A 21,481-nucleotide genomic window follows, 5' to 3' on the forward strand; every position below is an offset into this window, starting at 1 on the left:
AACAGTGGTATCACGAGCCTCAAATTAATTCCATAATCAATTATAGTTAACATGGTTAAATTTTATAAATTTGCAATGAATTAAAGGGGTGATTAATTTCGTTTTTTGTAATTAATTGCAAATTCGTGCGATTATTTAATTATTTTACTCAAAAAAATAAAATAGGACTTGTTTTCAAAAAAAAATGCGCATTTTTTGAAAATAAGATATTATACAAAGTTTTAAAGGTTTATTCATTCCTTGCTAAAAAATGTCATTTCATTCCTGAATGTTAAGGTTTTAAAAGTTTATTCATTCCTTGCTAAAAAATGTCATTTCATTCCTGAATGTCAAAGTTTTAAAGGTTTATTCATTCCTTGCTAAAAAATGTCATATCATTCCTGAATGTCAAAGTTCTAAAGGTTTATATCATTCCTTGCTAAAAAATGTCATTTCATTCCTGAATGTCAAAGTTTTAAGGTTTATTCATTCCTTGCTAAAAAAATGTCAAAGTTTTAAAGGTTTATTCATTCCTTGCTAAAAAATAACATTTCATTCCTGAATGTCAAAGTTTTAAAGGTTTATTCATTCCTTGCTAAAAAATGTCATTTCATTCTTGAAAAAGCCAAAGTTAAGTGTCCGTTTTCGAAAAGCTCTATCTACAAAGTTGAACGTCTTCAATGACTTTGTGAGAGGACCGTTCCGGTCACTATGTTCCCAATGACTTGTGAGGTAACTATTGGCAACTTCCAGTGATGACACTTCAGTCAAATGTTATCACTCGGGGGCTCGTGAGACCCTCACTAAGGCTTAGTTTCAACCAAGCTAGGTCCCAGGCGCATCTCGTCTACCAGTACTTTGATTGTCGTCTTGCTCAAACTCAGTATCAAAGTGGGGGCTAACTATAGACGCCTACATTTGTCCCTAGGCCTGACACGGTGTGTTATGATGAAACCAAACACCGCTTGACTAAGCTTTCCTAGGCATGCAATGAACGATCCATGACTGACTGATAATCCCGTAAACCACATTTCCATTTTTAGAAACTTCTATTTATAGTAACTGATATGCTTAAACGCTGTTTAAAATAGTAACCATGTAAGATAAACTATCTAATTGCTTGAATCGCCTTACGATTCATCAATGGGTAAGGACTAAGAGTTGCAGTCCAACTCATGCTCCTAAAGGTCAGAAAACATGATAAGATTCGGTAAAAAATCGATAAGACTGGTATAAGTGAAGTAAAACACCAGCGCTGGAAAATTCCAGCGCTGGCAGGGTAAGCGTCACAAAATTCTAGCGCTCAAACCACAAGCACTGATTAATTTCAGCGCTACAGTTTGATTCTTATACAATCACAAAAAAGATAGAATTGTCCAGCTGTCACCATAATAGATCTGGCGTCCAAATGCATGCGCTAGAATAATCCAGCGCTCCTAATCCAAGCGCTGGAAAATTAGAGCGCTCAGCAGATCTCAGTTGGAAAATTCTCTTTCCAAAATTTATCTTATTCTGGCCTATTTTGCTATAAATAGGGCCTCTAAAAATCGGAAAATAACACACAATTACAACCCTAAACCCTTAAGATTGAGTATTGACCGAAGCTTTCTAAGTCCCGATTTGTGTGTCTTCCGCTTTAACACACTATTAAGCGGACCCTGCCCGCACGACCGCCTGATCACTGAATCCTGCCGAAGTGCTGCTGAAACCTAAACACAATCCTAAGCCCTAAATACGATCAAAACTCTGGAAGAATCATGTCCCATAATCAGTCAGTCGTCGGAAAGTTCTAAAACCAAACGGAAATCTAGCAAAATCAAGTGGTAGGTGTTCCTGAGAACCACAGTAAACCCTACGCTTTGCTGTAACGTGAATTATATTTTTATTGTTTTCCTCGCCCTATAAATTTTCTAACTTTAATCCATTATATTACTCACGCCTAAATCAGATAACTCTTGGAGAAATTGGTTTATTGTTAGGCACCTTAAATCAATCTAAATCAGAGTTTTAACATCTGTTTTAGTAATATCTGTGCATTAAAATAAATCAAGAGTAGTAATGTAGCATAACTCATGTCCCATCATCGTAACAATTGTACTAGTAAGGACCGCGCCGCGTGGGCTAATGCTGGGCACTCCCTGTATTAGTAAACGTCCCCCAAACTCTCAATCTCTGCTCCGCTGGATGCTACGTTGAGGGATCTCCACATCAGGGATCACAAGGGAATCTATGGCCGTCGTGAATCACACATGTTCGCACTCCAGGCATGTAACGATAACCGGGTTTTGTCAGTTTTTTTAAACTGAATGGCGACTCCTAAAAGACTAGTAAAAAGAGGCTAACGCCCACAGTTAGTCCCTATTTACTTAATATGCTTGCCACATCCAGACGAGGGAAAAGTCTTGCGGGACGTACACTCTTTCTTTTAAGAGGCACCCCGTCGTGTTTTTCGACACCCTCACAGATGGTAATAAACTACTCCCTCCGTCCCTTAATACTCGACTTATTTTGACTTTTTGCACTATTCACATAATTCACTTTGACCCTAACAAATGTTAATATATAATATATTGTTGGCTTCATCTTAATATATATTTTCAAATTATAATATTTTTATAAGTTTTTATAATATGTAGTTAAAGAAATTTGTGGTCAAAGTTGTGCATTGGCAAGAGTGTCCGGTCAAAACAGGTCGAGTATTAAGGGACAGAGGGAGTATAAGATGCTAAACGATAATACTGTATTTGACGGATACTATATTCCTAATAAAACAGTGTTATTTAATAGGATACAATAGAAGCCATTTGGTTTTCAAAAATGGATTGTAAGAGTGGATATTGGCAAATAAAGATGGAAGCAGCCAGTACTTCATTAACAACATTTAGTGCTCCACAAGGTCACTATGAATGACACAACAAACTCCTGCAAACCAGATGGAGAAATTGGTTGCAGAGAGAAACACTCTCATTAGAGAAATTGATGAAGCTATGGAGTAGGTTTCACCCTCCACTTGGGAATTAATGCAGGCCATAATAAGAGGTCAAGAGATGGCCTTATCAAAGGTTGTCATCAAGCAGTCAGGAGATTCTTGATGTTCAAAGTATTAAACATGATACTCTGACTCATCCCTGGTTTACAAAACATTATAATTAATAAAATAAGAAATAATGATTTTAGAGCTTGGTACAAGATAGTAGTATCAAGGTCAAATCGTTATTATGATATTCTAGACCTTTGGGGACAACGAGTCTGTTTCCCTAACAACTCTGGAGTGGCTATGTTACCTATTCATCCGAACAGTAATAGAGATATTCATGGGAATATTATCCAATATATAGAAGAACATTATAAGGCTTGGAGCTACGAAATGGTTTGCAATATCAATCCACTTCCTAGTCCGAGTGATGATTTCTTTCCTAGACTAACAAAGTTCCAACAATATGTATTCAGAAGAGCTCAGCGCTTTGCCAAAGATTATAACTACTTGGATGTCACGATACAATGTGCTAATATAGAAGTTGTCGAAGGAAAAGTAGGTTCTCCTCATTACCTAATGATCTTCGGAAGGGAGAAATATAGAATGAAGGATCGTGTTTGTGTTAAACAAAGGATGGTGAAAATCCTACTGAAGCAAGAGCATTTGGATTTTTCTACATATATAGCTCAATATCTCAATCAGTTCTTGTGCATAATTGAAGTTCTTCCTATAATAATTCATGAGGAAACACCACAGTAGTAGCTCCAGTGATGATGAAAAGCTACCTTGAAGAAGACATGACTCATTTAATCACTCCATGAGTACCTAGAGAACGTAGAAGCTGGAAGGTTTTTATCCTTTGAAGGCAAAGAGAACCTATTTGAAGCATTCATGACTTGGGATGAAGTTTATGCAGCTAGTTGTATCCAAGAGTTCTGCAGAGATAATGGAATCACAGAGGACCCCATGACAGAAATCTGGCAGAATAATACTGGAGATGAAGGCATGCATAACATAATGATGGACTAGAACCCAAACAATCAGCAAAGCATATGAATACTGAAGCATTATTGCAACTTTCACTGCATAAAACTTTTAGTGTATGGTTGATATTGGATTGTTGAGTCATGTAATAGTATTTTTCCCACTTTTAGTGTCGGTCATCTTGTATTCCCTCCTCTATATAAAGGGAAGTAGTCAAGAGTAGAAGGCAGAGTTCTTGGAGAGTCCTCTAGAGCAGCAAACTTGGATTGAGAGATAGATTGACATTTCCATCTCTCTTGAAGCAAAGCAACTCTAGTTTTCTTCTTGTATTTAGATTCTTGAGTGTTGTAAGCTTTTCAAGTTTAATAAAATCCTTCTTTCAGAAGGGAACGTTATCCATTTGAACCTTATATCTTAAATAAATTATTTTCTTGTTTAGAAGACCATCATTTAAAAACCAACCAAATTAGATAGAGACTATGATCAAAGGTAGGAAACGAAATTGATCTGTGATGTGCTTGATCTAAGGAAGGCAAGGTTAAGGTTAGCTACCTTTATAAAGCCGGAAGCTGAGAAACGCCGGAGTATTCAATGCCGACTACGTTCAGGTATTGGTCAAATCTCTTTATCTAGTCTATTATTGTGAAGCATGGTGGGCTTATAAGATATAAGTAGAAGAATTGTGATAATTAGTACCATTAAAAGTCTTTAAGTAAATCATTATGTTCGAATTGACAAATAAAGTTGCTTTTAAAAAAGGTATTTTGTTTTATAGCTACTTGCTATTAAGTATTTGATACTGTCAAACATCTTGTGTTTACTGTCATAACTATAGTTATACTGTCAAAGTTCGACTAATTAGTTTTGTATGGAGGAGTTATCGATTAAACATAAATAATAAATCCAATTATTAATTACCATAACTAATTAGGGGTTCCTTAAAAAAAAAGAAACTAATTAGGTTGGTTGTGTGTGTGTGTGGAGTGAAGCGAAGACAAACGTGGGATGAGCATGGGTGAACAATTGTCGTACACAAATGACAAAAGAAGCAAATGTCGACACAAACATATCCAATCCAACAAAATTCTAAAGCTCAATTGCTGCCTATTACTTCATCCTAGTGGTGCCAATTTACTCTCATCTCGCTTTCACCTTCACTACTGCCTACAATATTTATTATCTTCTGCACCCAGTTTCTTTCTCCTCTCTTTCTCTCTCTTGCTTTCTCTCAAGGTCAGTTGTCTACCCTTTCTCAATCTCTTTGTTTTAATTCGTTTTTACTCTTATCTCAATTTCTTTAATTATTCCTCTGTTTGGTTACAATATGATGTTTTCTAACTGATTAAATACTTCCTTGAATCCTTAATTCTAAGCATGCTTCATTTATTAAGTAGGATAGTGTTGCTATTTGTCATAATAAGTTAGTTTCTGAAAATAATGCTGCAGTTTTGTAATGGACTTGTAATATTGAGATATTTCATTCATGTTTTGAAATTGTGGCTCATTACAACTATTGTTACTGTATTCTGTTTGATCATTATAAATGATTGCATTAAAAATTTAACATAGTTGTGATTATTATGGAATTGAGTGGGAAATGTCGAAATGGTGGAATTTTGAATGTTTCTAAAATTTTTAGGAAGAATAGTATTTCCAAGAGAGATTTCAACTAGACGAACCATTGGAATTGATGTCCTACTCCTAATTAAAGATTTTATTTAAAGGACAAAGGAAGCATCTTGCTAAAGCGACCATTATTTAGGAACAAGGGTGACTAATTGGCATAAAATCATAAATGAGTACGGGATTGCTCTTAGGAGTGTGGACTATGGAGTAAATTATACTTCCTTCGTTTGGAAATACTCGCAACGTTTGATCTTTTTACACTATTTATACTCTACTTTGACTATTGTTGGTGTTTTATATGTCATGTAAAACATAGTCATGTGGGATCTTGTTAGATTCGTCTTAATGCGTAATTTCAAAATAACAACCTTTTTTTATTTTTGCTTGAAGAGAATTTAAGATACTAACGATCAAAATTTGCATTGACATGCGTGAAAGTGACCAACGTTGCGAGTATTTCTCAACGGAGGAAGTACTTCATTTTATAACTCGAATCAACTATGTGATTATAGGTTTACAGAAAATACATGTCTATAGTTGAGAATTGCTTTCTATTTTTCTGAAGAGTCATCACTGCTGTCTTGTTGGGTTCATGTTTCTTAAGTTCAAATGTGCCCTAGTATAATACATACTATGATTCTCATTTTTTGTTCTTTGTTAGCTGTTGTCTTTCACTCGTTAGTAGTGTAGTGTATCATGGTAATTACCCTCGTTCTTTGTTTTGTTCTAACAGTGAGCTCTGGTCAACGAAATGTCTATCAGTGTAGTCAGCTTCAACTTCTGATCTTCTCATGGCGCTAACCTCAAGCAAAGTATTAAGATATCCTGCTGTTGCAGATCAAACTGCTAATTCTAACCGACAAGCAATTTTATGTTCTATACCTAATTCTCCAAGATCGAGTTTCCATAGTCGAAATCAGGGAGCCTGCTTAAGAAGATTGTGCAGTGAGCGTAGCGAGGAATCCAGGCCGAGTCCCCCTCCGGGAAGTCTATGGGGCCTATGCAGAAGACCTATAAGCTATTCTAGATGCCGGAGATTATTAATGCAATGCCATTTGTCAGGAACTCCTCAGACAAAATCAAGAGAAAGCAGCAGACATGCTGGTGAATCTGCAGATATAACTGGGTAGTGTGAATAACTTCTTCTACACACTCTTCTCTGGCATTTGTTTGTTTTCATATGATTTTTGGAGGGTATTCATTTTCTGTTCCCTTCATCTTTAATTTGCCCAAAATGTTGAATATTTTTCCTTACTCTAGTAAAGCTCCGTTCATTCTCTCCCCAAAGAATTATCCTGTTAGTGTCTTGTTTTTCGAGTTACAAACCAAGTATTTACTTTGTCTAAAATTGTCAAGATATTGGATGCCATCAGCAAGAATCTTCTACTATTTACTGGAAAAATAGATCTTATGAAAGCAGCTTTTCACTTATGCAATAAAGAGGTCGTAATGGTTCCTCTCTAGTGTACAATGTTGCTGAGTGATTACCTGGGATCTAAATCAGTTAATCATCATGTAGTCACGATCAAAGTTCCCGACTCGTGTAGAACAACAAACATATGAAGATGCATTGTGTGATCTGCAATTTTAAGTTATTACTGGGTGATATTGTATGTGTTTTGGAGCTTGGAATGAGCTCTTTCCTACTATCATTTTTTAATATGTGCAGAATTTATGCTTCCAAGCTTCTAGAAGTGTTTATGCTCAATTATTCATTTGAAATATCTTGCTTATCTTTGTTGTGGAAAGAAGTGATGTTTCTATCCCTTACTGTTTGTGAGTACATTTAGTCTTCAGCAAATCTCATATATTAAGCTTTTATAAATTAAATATCTTGTGTTTAGAGATCTCTGTTATTTTCCAGAGAAGGGATTGAAGAGAAGGAAGCTCAGAAATCTGATGGAGGCCAAGAGTTAGCTTCCACAATTCAAGGACTAGCAGAAGCCTATAAATACGTTCATAATGATGCAAAGTTTGTTAACGAAAGAGCACGTAAAGATATTGTCTTACTTTCTCGGTAATGCTGATATTTTGATAACTTAAGTTGTTTCTTTCCCTCTTTTAATATCTTTACCAATATAAGCGTTGACTGATTAATTTCCGAAAGTTGCTATGTTTCTTGATATAGTTGCATCTTAGAATTATTGAACGTAAAATATTACAGTTCCTGATATTTCTACGAGGGATCTCAATCAAAATATTCCCTTTTTTGTTTGCAATGATGTAGATGGTTTTGTAGGCTAGATTAAGTCAGAAGTCAGAATCATATACGTCAGTAAATGAAAAGGTCATCATGGATAAATTAATTGTGGGATAGGATCGCACATAATTGCACTAATGTACTTTTAGATTCCATGCTGTGTTGTCAAAGTGAAATGTCTGTGATATGGAGGTAAAGTTTATCCAATCAATAAGAAGTTTTGACAATAACGTCGTGCCTTCAATTGACAAAAAGGCGGTAGACGACTTTTATAATCAAATTCATATTGGACCCTAATATGACTTCTTTATTGTTAACGATGGTGATGGTTGTAGTGATATTGTACTTCCCTTAGGGTATATGAACTTCTCAACAGTGATTGATCCTTTAATTTATTGCAGCCAATTATAGTCCTCTGGTGAATCTCGTTAGTAAAATTCTTGCTCATTACTTTCCTTTCTGTTTTCTTTGCAGTGGTCTACGCAGCCTTGATGCTCGTGCACGTCAGGATGTAGCTATCCTCGGTTTGGAGTTTCTTAAACTAGATGGTGAGGTCATACTTCATAGGCATTTTGTTTCTAAAGTTTTGTTCTGTCGTTGCAGAAATCCTTCTTTCATAAAGAGTTGTCTTTTCTCTAATCATATCCACATCAGGCCTCGTGCTGTTCCTGATTAGTGAGGACAAGAAAAAGTTTGAACGTGCATAACATTACCCCTTCAAATTCAGATTTTTTTTAACAAGTTTGATTTGAGTGTAGATAGCCTACAATTTCATAGAAAAAGGAGAGGTGCATGAAGATTTTTTTTGTTCCATTGTCAAGGGACAAAATTTATATAAATTTCAATTCATACTTATCTATCAATTGAAATTCAATTTTGGATTGTTACTAGAGAATTTCAAAAGAAAAAGTGATGGTACCATCCCAAAAACCATTCCTTAATAGTGTTTTTAGAATTGTCATAATTCAATTTCGGAATAGCTTTCCCTCTTTAATTTTTTTTGACGGGTCAACCGCATACAAAAATGTGGTCTATTTTCTTATTGAATCACCGGTTGCTATAATTAATTGTCCTATGAATGCTAAACTTTTCTCTGCGCTGTTTTTTCGTGACTTGTAGCCCGGGCAAGGGAAGATACTGAAAAGATTGACAATGATGTCAAGAGAAAGGCTGAACGCCTTCATCACATTGCTACAGTAAGCATTTTGATTTGTTGTTGTTTGAAATTGATCTATGAAGGTTTGGATATGTCATATGTGGCCCTATTCTTATTCTTAACCACCACAGATTCTTAAAGACAAAGCAAAATCAAGACTAAAGACTGCAGCAGATCAACACTGGAGTGATGGAGCATTAGAGGTGTGCCTTACAAGTTACAACACTCTGTAAATTTACTTGTGTTACTACAAAGTTTATGCGTGCATACAATCTCTACAATTCACTCATGTTGGTCTTCCTGCTTTGTCAAAATGGTTCGTCAACTTCCTGTATTACTTGTCAAAAACTGCATGTATGCCATGCATAATTAGAAGAACTTTTTTTTGGTTGAAGTTGTGCATAAGAAAATGTTTGGTGGTCGGCCTTTGTCTAGTTTATCTGTTTATTGTTCCTTACATGAATGAAAGTCTTGGATGGATGGTTATATTTGCATTCCATTAGATGATTCATATTATGTCTTTTAGGTATCTTTGTAGTGCCTATTGAGCCTAAGAGTTGTAATTGTAAAGTTTTAAATCATTCTTTCACTATCTGGTGTGTTACATGTTACTCCCTCCGTTTTCCTAAGTTCTACCCAATTACTATTCATTGTCAAACTTAAAAAACTTTGACCATGTCTCGTTATTTATGTAAAAGAAAAAGAATATCATGAGATGTCTTATTAGATTTGTTTCATTATATTTTTAAAAATATCAACTTTTATAATATTTATTGATAGATATGAATGATCAAAGTAGTGCGTTGGAGACCGCGCAAAATGCAAGTGAGTAGAACTTAGGAAAACAAATATACTATGATGTCTTCTACTTTTCTTATTTTTCCTTTTCTTTTGGACTCTTAACCCACTCTCTATTGTTAAAGATTAACACGGGTTGGTCCAGAACATAATAACAACATAAAAAAAAAGATTCTAACATAAATAAAGACAGAGCGCAGAAAAGCACGTTTCATGCGCTTCGTTGTGAGTTCCTCCAAAACGTTCCGTGACTAATTAATCGCTTTTACCTAGCGCTTAAGCGCGCCTTTTATACACTGTACCCACCTTGAAGAAATGGCTGTTAAAGCCATTCATATCTCAAGCTTTGTTGCTGGGAGTTGCATCAAGGACTCTCTTGACTTCTGTATGAGCAGCAGTCAATCTAGGACCTTTATTCATAATTTCAGGGTTGACAGAGGATCTGTTTTCAATTTTGGTGCCAAAGAGTGTGCCATAGACATCAAGGATAGTTTTCTGAACCCCCTCTACAGATTTAGTCCACCCACCAGTATCTGTCTGTATTGAGTGAATTTTATTTTGCTTTGTTCTTTGTTTAATGATTTGATGAAAGCTCTAGAGTTCTCATCCCCATGTTCCAACCAATGCATTTTAGTGTTGGAGAAAAGAGATGTAGTTACCATGGGCTACTCTGTAAGCAGCTGCTGTTGTTTTTGTTAAGAGATTTTGAGATAATTCCAGCTAACAAACCAAGATATTCATGTCACAATGTTAGCCTGACATTGTAGCTTGTATTAGTAGGTAATACGATGTATGAACATTGTAGCTTGTATTTGTATCCCTTCTGAAGTTGGCATAATTTGTTCCTGCATGAAAATGACTTTGATCCAGGCTAAAATAATATGATGTATAGTACATGAAGGCCCTTGGATAAGTTTTTAAACGATCTTTGGTGAAATCTTCTCTGCTTACAAGGACAAATTATAGAGGACTTGTCTACCAGGATGGGATTTGAATATACTTGTCAGTTCTTACCAATTCTTGTTTGAATAGACAAATGAACTAGACCAGAATGATTTATATCAGACAACCAGTTGAAAGCAGACAAGCTTACACCTTACACCTCGGTTGTTTGGAGGGATAATAGGTAGGGATAATGATTTCTTATTCCAACTCTCCCTTATCTCTCAAATTTTGTACAGGGGGGAGTGGGGGGGGGGGGGGGGAGTGGAAGGTATAAGGATGGGGATTTCTCCTTGAAATGTGAAAGGAAAACTTTACCTCTCATTACAATTGCTTTTTTCTTCCCGAAATTCCAATATTCGGCATTTGAATAATTACCCTCACGCCATTATAGTTTGTTTGATGTTCTAGTATGCAACTTCATAATTATGTTTCGGTGACGAAACTAAAGAACATGGGTCAAAGGAGAGTGAAATGGGTTGAGACTATTTACAGAAATTTAGAGTATGGGTCAGAGGAGAGAGAAATGATCTAAGTTGCTAAATGGAGTTCGGGAGAGAGAAAATTGGAGATGATGTGGGTTAGTGGGTATGAATTTCAAAAATGGCGTAGAGGAAGCTAGTGAAAGCTGATTATTTCTAAAAATATAACTTTACAATTTTAAAAGGGGCGATATAGTAAGTTTGTTGTTACATCCCAATATATTTCCACTATCATGCCAAACAAGGGATAGGGATAAAAGTAATGAATTCCCCGTGTGAATTCACTATCCTTGTCCCAATCTTTATCCCTAACCCTATCCCTATCCCCATCCCATCCCCATCCCCATCTCATACCAAACGAGCTGTTAGTACAGGGGAAGAGAACACTGTCCATAGTGCATGACTAAAGTTCTGATAGAAATTCTGGTTAGTGTTCTATTTGCATCTACTCATTCAGATGATTTTGTCTCTTGGAACATATATTATGCACTATGTTAAGATTTCAAGATGTGAGATTGAATTGAAATGAAGGTTGTATATTGCTCATATTGTTTGGATTAATTATCATTCTAAAACTTTGTAAAGTATTGCTGGCTGGACGCTAGTGTACCTGGACACAAAACATCAACTTTCATTAGATGATGTTGACTTATGATTTCAGGCTGACTTACGGCGGGCTGACCTGCGTGCCAAGAGACGTGCGATGGGGGATACCCTTATGGCCCTAGAGGTGAAAACCATTTTCTTATTATCACATAAAGATTGTTTAGTAAAAAAAAAATCATACTTTAGGGAACTGAAGTCTTGAACTTTTTGTGTTGCAGTTTGTCAAGAACATCAATGATATTATGGTTAATAAGATGTACAAATTGTAAGTTCTTTGTTGAGGGGTAATTGATCTTTGTATTATTTTGGATGTGTAATTGTAATATGTCTTTTGGCCTTTAGTCCTCTGCGCAGGAAATATGGATCTCAAAGTATAATGCTTGAAAAGAATGGAAAGGCTCTCGATTTCTTTCCCGGTGAAGTGTCCGATGATCGGATCAATGCTATTCAGGTGCCTATTTTTTCAGTGCGTTGCTATTGATATAGCTAATAAGGTTTAAGCATAGAAATCTGATTCTTGTGAAGGTGTCGTTTTGCAGGAAGCTTACTGGAGCATGGCATACGCGCTTTCTGAAGCAGATGGAATTGATTACACAGATCCTGAAGAGGTTTGAAACTTTGAATTACAGAACACACTTGAATGTGACAGAAACAGAACTACTGATGTGTATCCTTTATGTTTATTAACCTGGTTTTCACTCTTGGATCTAGCTTGAGCTGCTGATTACGACACTCATAGACCTTGATGCTATGGATGGTAAATCAAGTGTATCACTCTTGGCCGAATGCTCTAGCTCTCCTGATGTCAATACTAGGTATCCTATTTGTTAATTAACCTGGTTTTCACTCTTGGTTTTCAGTTTAATGACTTTTTAATTTTAATTTTTGGTGGTTCAGTGGTAGAAAATCTAAAACTTTTCCTTACAGCAATGTTTATTTGTTGATCCCCAATTTTCATCCATAATTTAAACTATTGTATTTCTTTATGTAGGCAAGCAGTAGCCAACGCACTAGCAGCAGCTCCGTCAATGTGGACACTTGGCAATGCAGGCATGGGAGCATTACAGGTTTGTTGAGCATTACACTTAGTAATGTTGAGCATTACACTTAGTAATGCTACCTTTTTGGCCACAAATTCTGACAATAATAACTGCGAATATCAATCTTGCAGAGATTGGCGGAGGATAGTGACCCGATTGTTGCTGCAGCTGCATCAAGTGCCATCTATGAGCTGAAGCAACAGTGGGATATAGAAGAGGGTGATAGCATGACATTTACGCTAAATCAGAATGGTGCAGAAGAGGATAATATCCAAACAAGCTGATTAAATGTAGTAGTTAATATTGTTTTATTAAACTGTAAAAAATGTATCATAGTTAAACATGATGGTAGAAACCATAATTACTAGTTTGTAAGTTAAACCCACAAACCACAGAGTTAACTAATTCGTAATTCAAAAGCGTCTCTTTTATCCCTCGACTGCCAGCTTTCGCCGCAAAATTTATTATTTCTTCTAATTTCATACCTGTTTACTGCTATCTGTAATATTAACCCCTATTTGATACCTCAGAAAAACATAGTAGAGTATTTGATTTCTGTGTTTTTTTTTAATAATGTTCATAACATTAAAATGGGACCATAAAATAGTGGAGGGATATTTTAAAGAATTTATAGTTATCTGTGGCCTCTCAGGCCATCATTAAAGCTCTAATGTGTTTCACTTTTGCTCCATTATTCTCACTTTTCCTGGCAATCCCATGAGGATGGGGGCATTATTGACAGCTTTGCTTCAACTTTTTTATTTGCACATTCTAAAGTTAAACCCTAATAATTAGTATTTACCCTTCTTTATGCATGTTTTTTACTTCTTTTAGTAGTTCTTTCTTTTTTCTAGCCAAGAATCCAAAGAATGTTTTTGCATAATGCTGCTTCATGATTTTGATATTTTGTCTATCATCCTGAATAGAGTGAAAGTGCCAAATTCATAAAGTATTCGTATAGGATTTCATTGAACTTCAATCTTTTATTTTCAGAGTCTGCAATCTTGTACACCATTTTACTCATGGCTCCCAACAAGTTAGCTGCCATGCTAACCAGAAACAGTCGCAAAATTGTGTTTGTTCTAGTGCATTCTTTTCTTGAATGGGTTCTGATTGTTTTTCTTCTTTCTAACTCCATTTTCTCTTACATGACCAGAAAGTTTGCCCATTATTTTGGCCTTAAACAGCCTTGCATTTTGTGCTCTCAAATTGATCACTTACTAGAACCAATGAAAACTAGAGATTCTTACAAGGCTCTGGTTTGTGAGATTCATGCCAGTGAGATTTCAAAGATGGGTTACTGCTCGAATCATCACACATTTGCTGAATCACATCAAATGTGCGAGGAGTGTTTCCCTGCTAAGTCCAAGAACTTTCCCTCTTATCAGATTGAAAGTAACGAGAAAGTATGGAGATGCTCCTGTTGTGAGAAAATACAAGAGGACAAAGCTGAGGAAATTGGGTCGAAAGCTAATGATGTTGGCTCAGAATGTGAACCTCAGATCCTTTCGGATTTTGAAAGCATTTACCTCAGGGAAGCAGCAGAAGAGGACAGTAATGAAGATGATCAAGTGGATGCTCATACAGGTAGCTAGCTACACACCTTTTATTAGTATCATCAAATTCACAATACCAGCCTTTTTTAATTAACTTTAGATCATTCATTAGACTTGACCATCTTAATCAGCTGATCTGAGCTGCATGATTAGTTCACCAAATTGAAAACTTGTAGAGTATTAACCTTGCTGCTTATGCTTAGCCTAAGCAAGTTGAGCTTAAACAGCCTGATTTTTGACATCTTTATTTTGTTTTCTTTTAGGAACTTAGACTGAAATTTAAGCTACAATATTTTTCACAGACATCTTGTCATGCTTTCTATCAAAAAGCTAGTAATTTACCACTCGACTGTTGGGTTACATCTGCTGCTTCCCTGAAGTTTGATTTATCAACACGCAGAAGCTATTGAACCTAGATTTTTCGTAGAAAAACTGCATGAAAATAAAATTGACATTACTTTTTGGTAGAGTAAGTTCTTGAAATGAAGATAGAATATTCTCCATATAGGAGATTGACCAACTTTTGCTTTCAGCTGATGAAAACAAGACCAGAGTAGAAGAGGCCCTGCATGGAACTCTTTCGGATGAGACGAAGAGTGATTATGATACTTTCATTACAATGAAAAGGCTCAAATCCGATCTTGAAAGTGAACAAAAAGCTAGAAATGAGCTGTATTCAGAACTAGAGGCAGAGAGAAATGCTGCTGCAATAGCTGCAAACCAGACAATGGCCATGATAACAAGGCTTCAAGAAGAGAAAGCTGCAATGCAAATGGAGGCACTACAATACCAAAGGGTGATGGAGGAGCAAGCAGAATATGACCAGGATGCGTTACAACTGTTAAATGAAGTAGTAGTCAGACGCGAGAAAGAGCAGAAAGAACTCGAGGAAGAACTAGATGTGTATCGTGAGAGATTTTCAGATTATGATACAAAAGAGAAGGCTATGCAATTGATTCAGAAATGCAATGGGAATTTCACTTCTTCCTGCAGCATTGACAATGATAGTGATGTGCTATCTATTGATTTAAATAATCATTATAACAAAGTTGAAGATAGTAATGTTTGCAAGGATAATTCTCTTATGGAATGTTCCAAACAATGGGGTGCAATTGAAGATTCACTTGAAGAGCTTGAAGAAGAGAGAATCTCTATAATAAAACGGCTTAAGGAGTTGGAAGAGAAGCTTAAACAGGATGAACAAGTGTTTGAGGAAGAAAACAAAATGGAGATTTTACTAGGTAAAAATGACTTGGACGATACAAATTCAGAGTTCTGCAGTCAAGAAGTAAATCTGGTATCTTGTTGTTTCTCTAACAGCATAATGATCAGTAAAAATGATCCGAAAACAATGGCTTCAGTTGCTCGCAGACTGCTTGATCTTGTAGAATCAGATGATAATGAAATAACATTAACTAATGAAGTTGGAGTAGATAAGGATAGCAAAAGGCTTGCAATGGAAAAGGAGATGGAGCATGTATATGGAAGGCTACAAGCATTAGAAGCTGATACAGAGTTTCTTAGGCACTGTATTGGCTCTGTCAATAAAGGAGATGAAGGACTACTTCTTCTTCAACAAATCTTGCAACATCTTCGTCAGTTAAGAGATGCAGAAATTTGCCTGTCATCAAATTAGGTCATCTTGTGTGTCAATGCTTATGTCCTTTTTACACTTTTTTTTCCTCTTGGTTCTTTATAGAGTTTCTTAGGCACTGTATTGACTCATGGTCTTTTTTTCACATAAACGTTGATAATATTTCGAATATGTTTGTCAAAAGTCAAAACTATTTGTTGACTAGAATGAATAGTCTTATAATTTTATTTTTTTGTATTATTATATTAATGACATCATATTCCGATTGTTTTGTGGGAACATGACTAGAAGTTATAATTCATATCCATTTGACAGGTCTAATGTAGGTATTGTATGTTAAATGGATGATATTTTTGGACAAAAGTTGTAAAAATGGAGTATATTTCAAAGGGGAAGAACAAATAAAAAGAAATAGTAAATCTGTAAACGAGAAGAAGTTAGTGAAACGAGGGAGTACATGATATATAAAGATGGAGTAGTGAATACATTAGATGATACGTAGTGTAACGTGGTATATATATATAAATATAATTGGATAAAGTTTGGTTCCTGAAATATGATAAGCAGGTACAAGTTACAAGTAGAAGAAAAATAGTTTAACACATAATTAAGGGCACTTGGGGCCACCTTGCTGGGTCTTCCAGTTGTTATAGCAAGGGCAAGATTGCTTGTTGCCATAAGTTCCATTTGGTACACAAAGACATTTGGAACAACACTTCAAACAGAAGAACATACATGGCTTCTTGTGTGATGTTGCTGAACATCTATACTTGCATTTTGGTCGGCATTCTCCTGGACGAAGCCTGTTGCTACCCTGTACATTTTTAACATTATTCATTTCTTATACAACCCAAATAAATTCAAAACGATACCAATTCATGTTTTCAAATTACCTCAATGACGGTTGAAAAAGCGACCAATAAGACCAGTAAAGTAACTAACACAACGCCCAAAATAGGACGCCCTGCCATATCCTAAACCTCTCTCTCTTTCTCTCTCTCTGGAGATCAAACAAAAAAGTGGAACGTAATGCAAATTTAGAGAGATTGGGAAATGGCTTGTTAGTGATATGAAGTAACAAAGAGCTATATATATATACAATATACTGGTAACTGGTAACTGGTAACTGGTAACTGGTAAGTAAAAGTTAGGAGTAGTTTGAATTTCAAGTAAAGGATGATGATTTTTGGTTATTCAAGTGGGGAAGCAACAACCGTTTCTTTAGGCGTGATATGTGCTAGTTTTAATTGACGACTTTAAAGTGAGTTTTCTAACGGTAAATCCGGCGTGCATTTCTTTCGTTTAACTTGTACACTTTTCTATATAATTGTTTCTTCTTTTGTCTAACTTTTATGTCATCTTAATGTTAGTTCAACAGTACCATGTCAATTGGAATACCAATTATCACCGACGATTTTTTTTTTTTTTTATGTGGCTACTGGCTAGTCGGAATGTTAGGATATAAGAACCGCGATCCCGCGGTTCTCATTGTAAGCCTACGACTTGGATTGAGTCTAAATGTTCCTATTATCTGGATTATAGGGGATATTTAGACGATTGTGTCTTCTTCCCAAGTCTCAACAATGAACAATTCAAGTGGATAGAGGACAAGTTCAAAGAGCACATGAGATAGCCAGAATGTGCAGAATTTTGGTATAGAATTATGTAGTTTCGTTTTACATTGGTGTTGTGATAAAAAAAAAAGGGTTTACAACTTACAAGTAACAACTTTTTTCGACCTGTTATGCACATTTTAAAAACATATCCTTAGCAAGAGTATATAACTGATTAATGGGCCCTAAACTAATAGAAGCCCAACAACAAGATCAGGCCTAATTAATAAGCCATGAGCCCGAAAAGAAAAAGAACGAAGTCAACCCAACACAGGTGAGGCCCAAAAAGAGCGCGAACCTAAGAAGACAAAAACCCAGCTCTAGTTGCAAGGTAATTGGAAACGAGGACCAGGTCAAGGGGAAGAGAAGCGGATGTGGCCATGACTAGCCGGTTTTCTTCTCCCATTCAAGCAGTTATGGAGAGTAACTCTCACTCTCCTTCAACCGCATCATAACCGCACCATATCAAGAGTGTAAATATGGAAGAAAACGACATTTTTATTAAATAATCGTGCATTTAATTACATTCTTATTTTTAGTAGCTCATAGTCCAACCCCAATTGAATAATTTGTATTTGATTTCAAACCTATCATCTACTGTTGTTTCAATATTTATATTTCTCATTCTTTCTCTCTTTTTACCTGTTCTGATAAATTTGAACCATTTTTTTTAATTAAGAGTGAACTTCTGCATCACACGAGTTAAAAACTAATTTAATAAATCATTTACTCTTTGTTTATTGTTCAGCCTATTTACTCGGTTCGTTTAGCTAATTGATTTCAATTTCTCGGTGGACCGTGCGAGCTAGCACATGTTCCAACAACTAGTTTAAACAAAAACGAGGAAGAAACAAAAGATTTATTTAGATTTATTTTACTCATTTAGGCGTTTTCTTCCAATTTAACTTCAGTTGATCTTCAACCTCTTCACTTTTGATGGTATAGTAAAGAAATGTAAATGGAGAGGAGAGAGAAAACTCACAAATGACCCAAAAGTGGCAGTTTGTGACAATTGTGGAGTGAGCAAGGGGAGAGAGAAAGTGCCGAAAGGAAAATGAGTAGTTATTTTGATTTTTCCTTTTATTTCATCTATTTATAGTTCGAATTTGACAGTTATGGTATACTTCCCCCGTTTCATAAATATCGCACCATCTTTTTTTTACATTATTCACACTAGAACTTTGTTCATTGTTTGTGATTCCTACCTCAGAAAAATTGTAGTGATGTGAGATATTATTAGATTCGTATTGATATATATATTTCTAAATATAAATTTTTAGTGCCTGACAATGGTGGTTTTCAAACTGTGCTACACTCTAGTAGGAGGAGAGACCAGAGACCCTCAATCATCCCTACTGTGAACCATTTTCAAGTGTTGGACATTAAGGAGGCCACACAGGATGATGTTGGGAGTGAGGATCAAAATGAGGATTGTGAAGATGGGGGAGGGGATCGGAGATGATGCAAAATGTTGTTTCTAGGAGAGGGGACTCTCCTGGTAACAATGGATATGAATATTAGTTGGAATGTGAGGGGGATCAACACCCAGAGGAAGCAGAATGAGGTGAAAGCTTTTGTTCACTCTCATGGAGCTGAGTTAGTTGGTCTCCTTGACACAAATGTGCCCTATGCAAAAATGGGGGTCTTGTATGTTAACATGTTCAATGGGTGGTGTTTCACTACCAACAGTTGTAAAAGTAAAGGGGGTAGGACTGTGTTGGCATGGAATCTAAATGCTTTCACTCTTAGTGTGTTGAAGGTTACTAGTCAGCTGATTCATTGTTTGGTTTGTCCAAAAAGTGGTGATGTGGAGTTTTGTTGTACCTTTGTCTATGCTTTCAATCATAGCAAAGAGAGAGAAGATATGTGGAGGGACTTGAGTGGTTTTGGTCTTGGTATGAACAAGTCATGGGTGGTGTTAGGTGATTTCAATTGTGTTTTGAATGTGGATTAAAGAGTTGGTTCTCCTGTGAGGTACCAATCAATGGTTGACTTCAGGAATTGTGTTAATATATGTGGTTTAGAAGATGTTAAAGCTGCTGGTCATTTCTACACTTGGAATAACAAACAAGCAGGAGATGCTAGGGTGTTTTCTAAAATTGATTGGGTTCTGGCAAATGACCTATGGTTCCAGAATTACCCTAGTGCAGAAGTTGGTTTCTTGTTTGAAGGAGAGTATGACCATTGTCCTATTGTGCTTGCTGTCTATCCTATTGACAACATTACAAAGAAGCCATTTAGATACTTTTCTATGTGGAAACATGCTGAAGGATACACTGATCTGGTAAAGGTGAATTGGTCAAAGGGTGTTGTTGGCACTCTGATGTATCAGGTGGTTCAGAAGCTAAAAAGAATGAAAGGGGTATTTAGGGAGCTGAACAAAATAGGTTTTAATGATATCCATGCTGCTGATCTAAAAGCTAAACAAGATTTGGAGACATGCCAGAAGGAACTCCACTCTAATCGTAGTGATAGTAAGCTTGCTGATAGAGAGGTGGATGCTGCTAAAAAGTATAAAGTCATGCATTCTGCTTACATGTCTTTTTTGAAACAAAAAGCAAAGGAAGCTTGGGCAAAAGATGGTGATGAGAATAGTTCTTTGTTCCACAAAAGTATTAGAGCTAGGATCATTCACAACACAGTGCATGCCATACATGATATGAATGGTAATTGGGTGTGTGATCCTAAGTCTTTGTCTAATGCTTTTTTGGAATACTACCAGAAACTCTTGGGTACTAAAGCTGTTAGTAGAAGCATTGTTATGCCTGAAATTGTGCATGCTGGCCCTACTCTTGAGCAATTGCAGAAAGACCAACTATTGGTACCTGTTACTGGTGAGGAAGTCAAGCATGCCATATTTTCTATCAATGGAGATAAAGCTCCTGGCCCTGATGGGTTTGGGAGCCATTTTTTCAAAGAAAACTGGAATATAGTAGGGGAGGATGTGACAAAGGTTGTTTTGGACTTTTTCCACACTGGAAAACTTCTGAAGGAGATCAACTCCACTACCATTACCCTGATCCCCAAGACAAAGTGTCCAAAAAGTGTTACTGAATTCAGGCCCATATCTTGCTGCAATGTAATTTATAAATGTATCACCAAGATTCTGTGTGAGATAATGAAATGTGTTTTACCTACACTGATAGCTGAGAATCAAGGGGCTTTTGTACACGGCAGGTTCATTATGCACAATATCATGATGTGTCAGGAAATTGTTAGACAATATGGAAGGAAGAATGCATCACCTGGTTGCTTGATCAAATTGGATATGCAGAAAGCCTATGATACAATTGAGTGGGATTTCTTGGAAGAAATGTTGCTTGCTTTAGGTTTCCCTCCTCAGTTTATTAAATGGATCATGACCTGTGTCACAACCCCTAAATTCTCCATTATGATCAATGGTTTAGTCCATGGTTTCTTTGCGTCTCACAGGGGGTTGAGACAGGGGGACCCTTTATCTCCTCTGTTGTTTGTGGTGTGCATGGAATATCTGTCAAGAACTTTGTACAAGGTGGGTGAGGACAGTTGTTTCAAGTTCCACCCAAGATGCAGGTCAACAAAGTTAACCCACCTTTGCTTTGCAGATGACCTTATTCTTTGCTGCAAGGGTGAGTTTAATTCCATTCACTTGCTCCTCCAAGGGTTCAAACTGTTTTCTGATACTTCTGGTTTGAAGGCTAACATTCAGAAGTATGCAGTATATTGTGCTGGTATGAAAATAGATGTAGTGCAACAGGTTGTGGATGTATCTGGGTTTTCTTTGGGCACTTTTCCTTTTAGGTACTTAGGTGTACCTATATACTTTAAAAGAATCACAAATGCTGATTGTGAAGGTCGAGTGGATAAAATGATGGCTAGGATCAAGACTTGGAGTTCTAGAAACCTTTCTTTTGCAGGAAGGTGAACTCTGATAAATGTAGTCCTCTTG

The 21,481-nt window shown here is 36.2% G+C and overlaps 2 protein-coding genes across 2 annotated transcripts; both read left to right on the forward strand.

The window, feature by feature from the left end:
* Positions 1-4,931: 4,931 nt before the first annotated feature.
* On the forward strand, positions 4,932-13,229 carry LOC110800608 (senescence-associated protein AAF, chlorolplastic). Its single transcript, XM_022005918.2, has 13 exons — positions 4,932-5,173; positions 6,300-6,692; positions 7,431-7,583; positions 8,241-8,314; positions 8,886-8,962; positions 9,054-9,125; positions 11,806-11,874; positions 11,969-12,015; positions 12,093-12,201; positions 12,290-12,358; positions 12,462-12,565; positions 12,742-12,817; positions 12,922-13,229. The coding sequence occupies exons 2-13, from the start codon at positions 6,358-6,360 to the stop codon at positions 13,072-13,074; spliced, it is 1,338 nt and encodes a 445-aa protein (XP_021861610.1). The 5' UTR covers positions 4,932-5,173; positions 6,300-6,357; the 3' UTR covers positions 13,075-13,229.
* Positions 13,230-13,497: 268 nt separating this feature from the next.
* On the forward strand, positions 13,498-16,183 carry LOC110800612 (myosin-binding protein 3). The gene is made up of 2 exons (XM_022005922.2): positions 13,498-14,377; positions 14,880-16,183. The coding sequence occupies exons 1-2, from the start codon at positions 13,813-13,815 to the stop codon at positions 15,980-15,982; spliced, it is 1,668 nt and encodes a 555-aa protein (XP_021861614.1). The 5' UTR covers positions 13,498-13,812; the 3' UTR covers positions 15,983-16,183.
* Positions 16,184-21,481: the final 5,298 nt, after the last annotated feature.

The sequence above is a fragment of the Spinacia oleracea genome, chromosome 1, assembly GCF_020520425.1.
Source record: "Spinacia oleracea cultivar Varoflay chromosome 1, BTI_SOV_V1, whole genome shotgun sequence".
Taxonomy (NCBI): Eukaryota; Viridiplantae; Streptophyta; class Magnoliopsida; order Caryophyllales; family Amaranthaceae; genus Spinacia; species Spinacia oleracea.

Excerpts from the sequence above, each read along its gene's own strand:
- LOC110800608 (XM_022005918.2), top strand. The coding sequence starts at position 6,358 with ATGGCGCTAACCTCAAGCAAAGTATTAAGATATCCTGCTGTTGCAGAT. Across the intron at positions 7,584-8,240 it reads GATATTGTCTTACTTTCTCG|TGGTCTACGCAGCCTTGATG; the intron begins GTAATGCTGATA and ends TTTTCTTTGCAG. Across the intron at positions 11,875-11,968 it reads ATACCCTTATGGCCCTAGAG|TTTGTCAAGAACATCAATGA; the intron begins GTGAAAACCATT and ends TTTGTGTTGCAG.
- LOC110800612 (XM_022005922.2), top strand. The coding sequence starts at position 13,813 with ATGGCTCCCAACAAGTTAGCTGCCATGCTAACCAGAAACAGTCGCAAA. Across the intron at positions 14,378-14,879 it reads TCAAGTGGATGCTCATACAG|CTGATGAAAACAAGACCAGA; the intron begins GTAGCTAGCTAC and ends TTTTGCTTTCAG.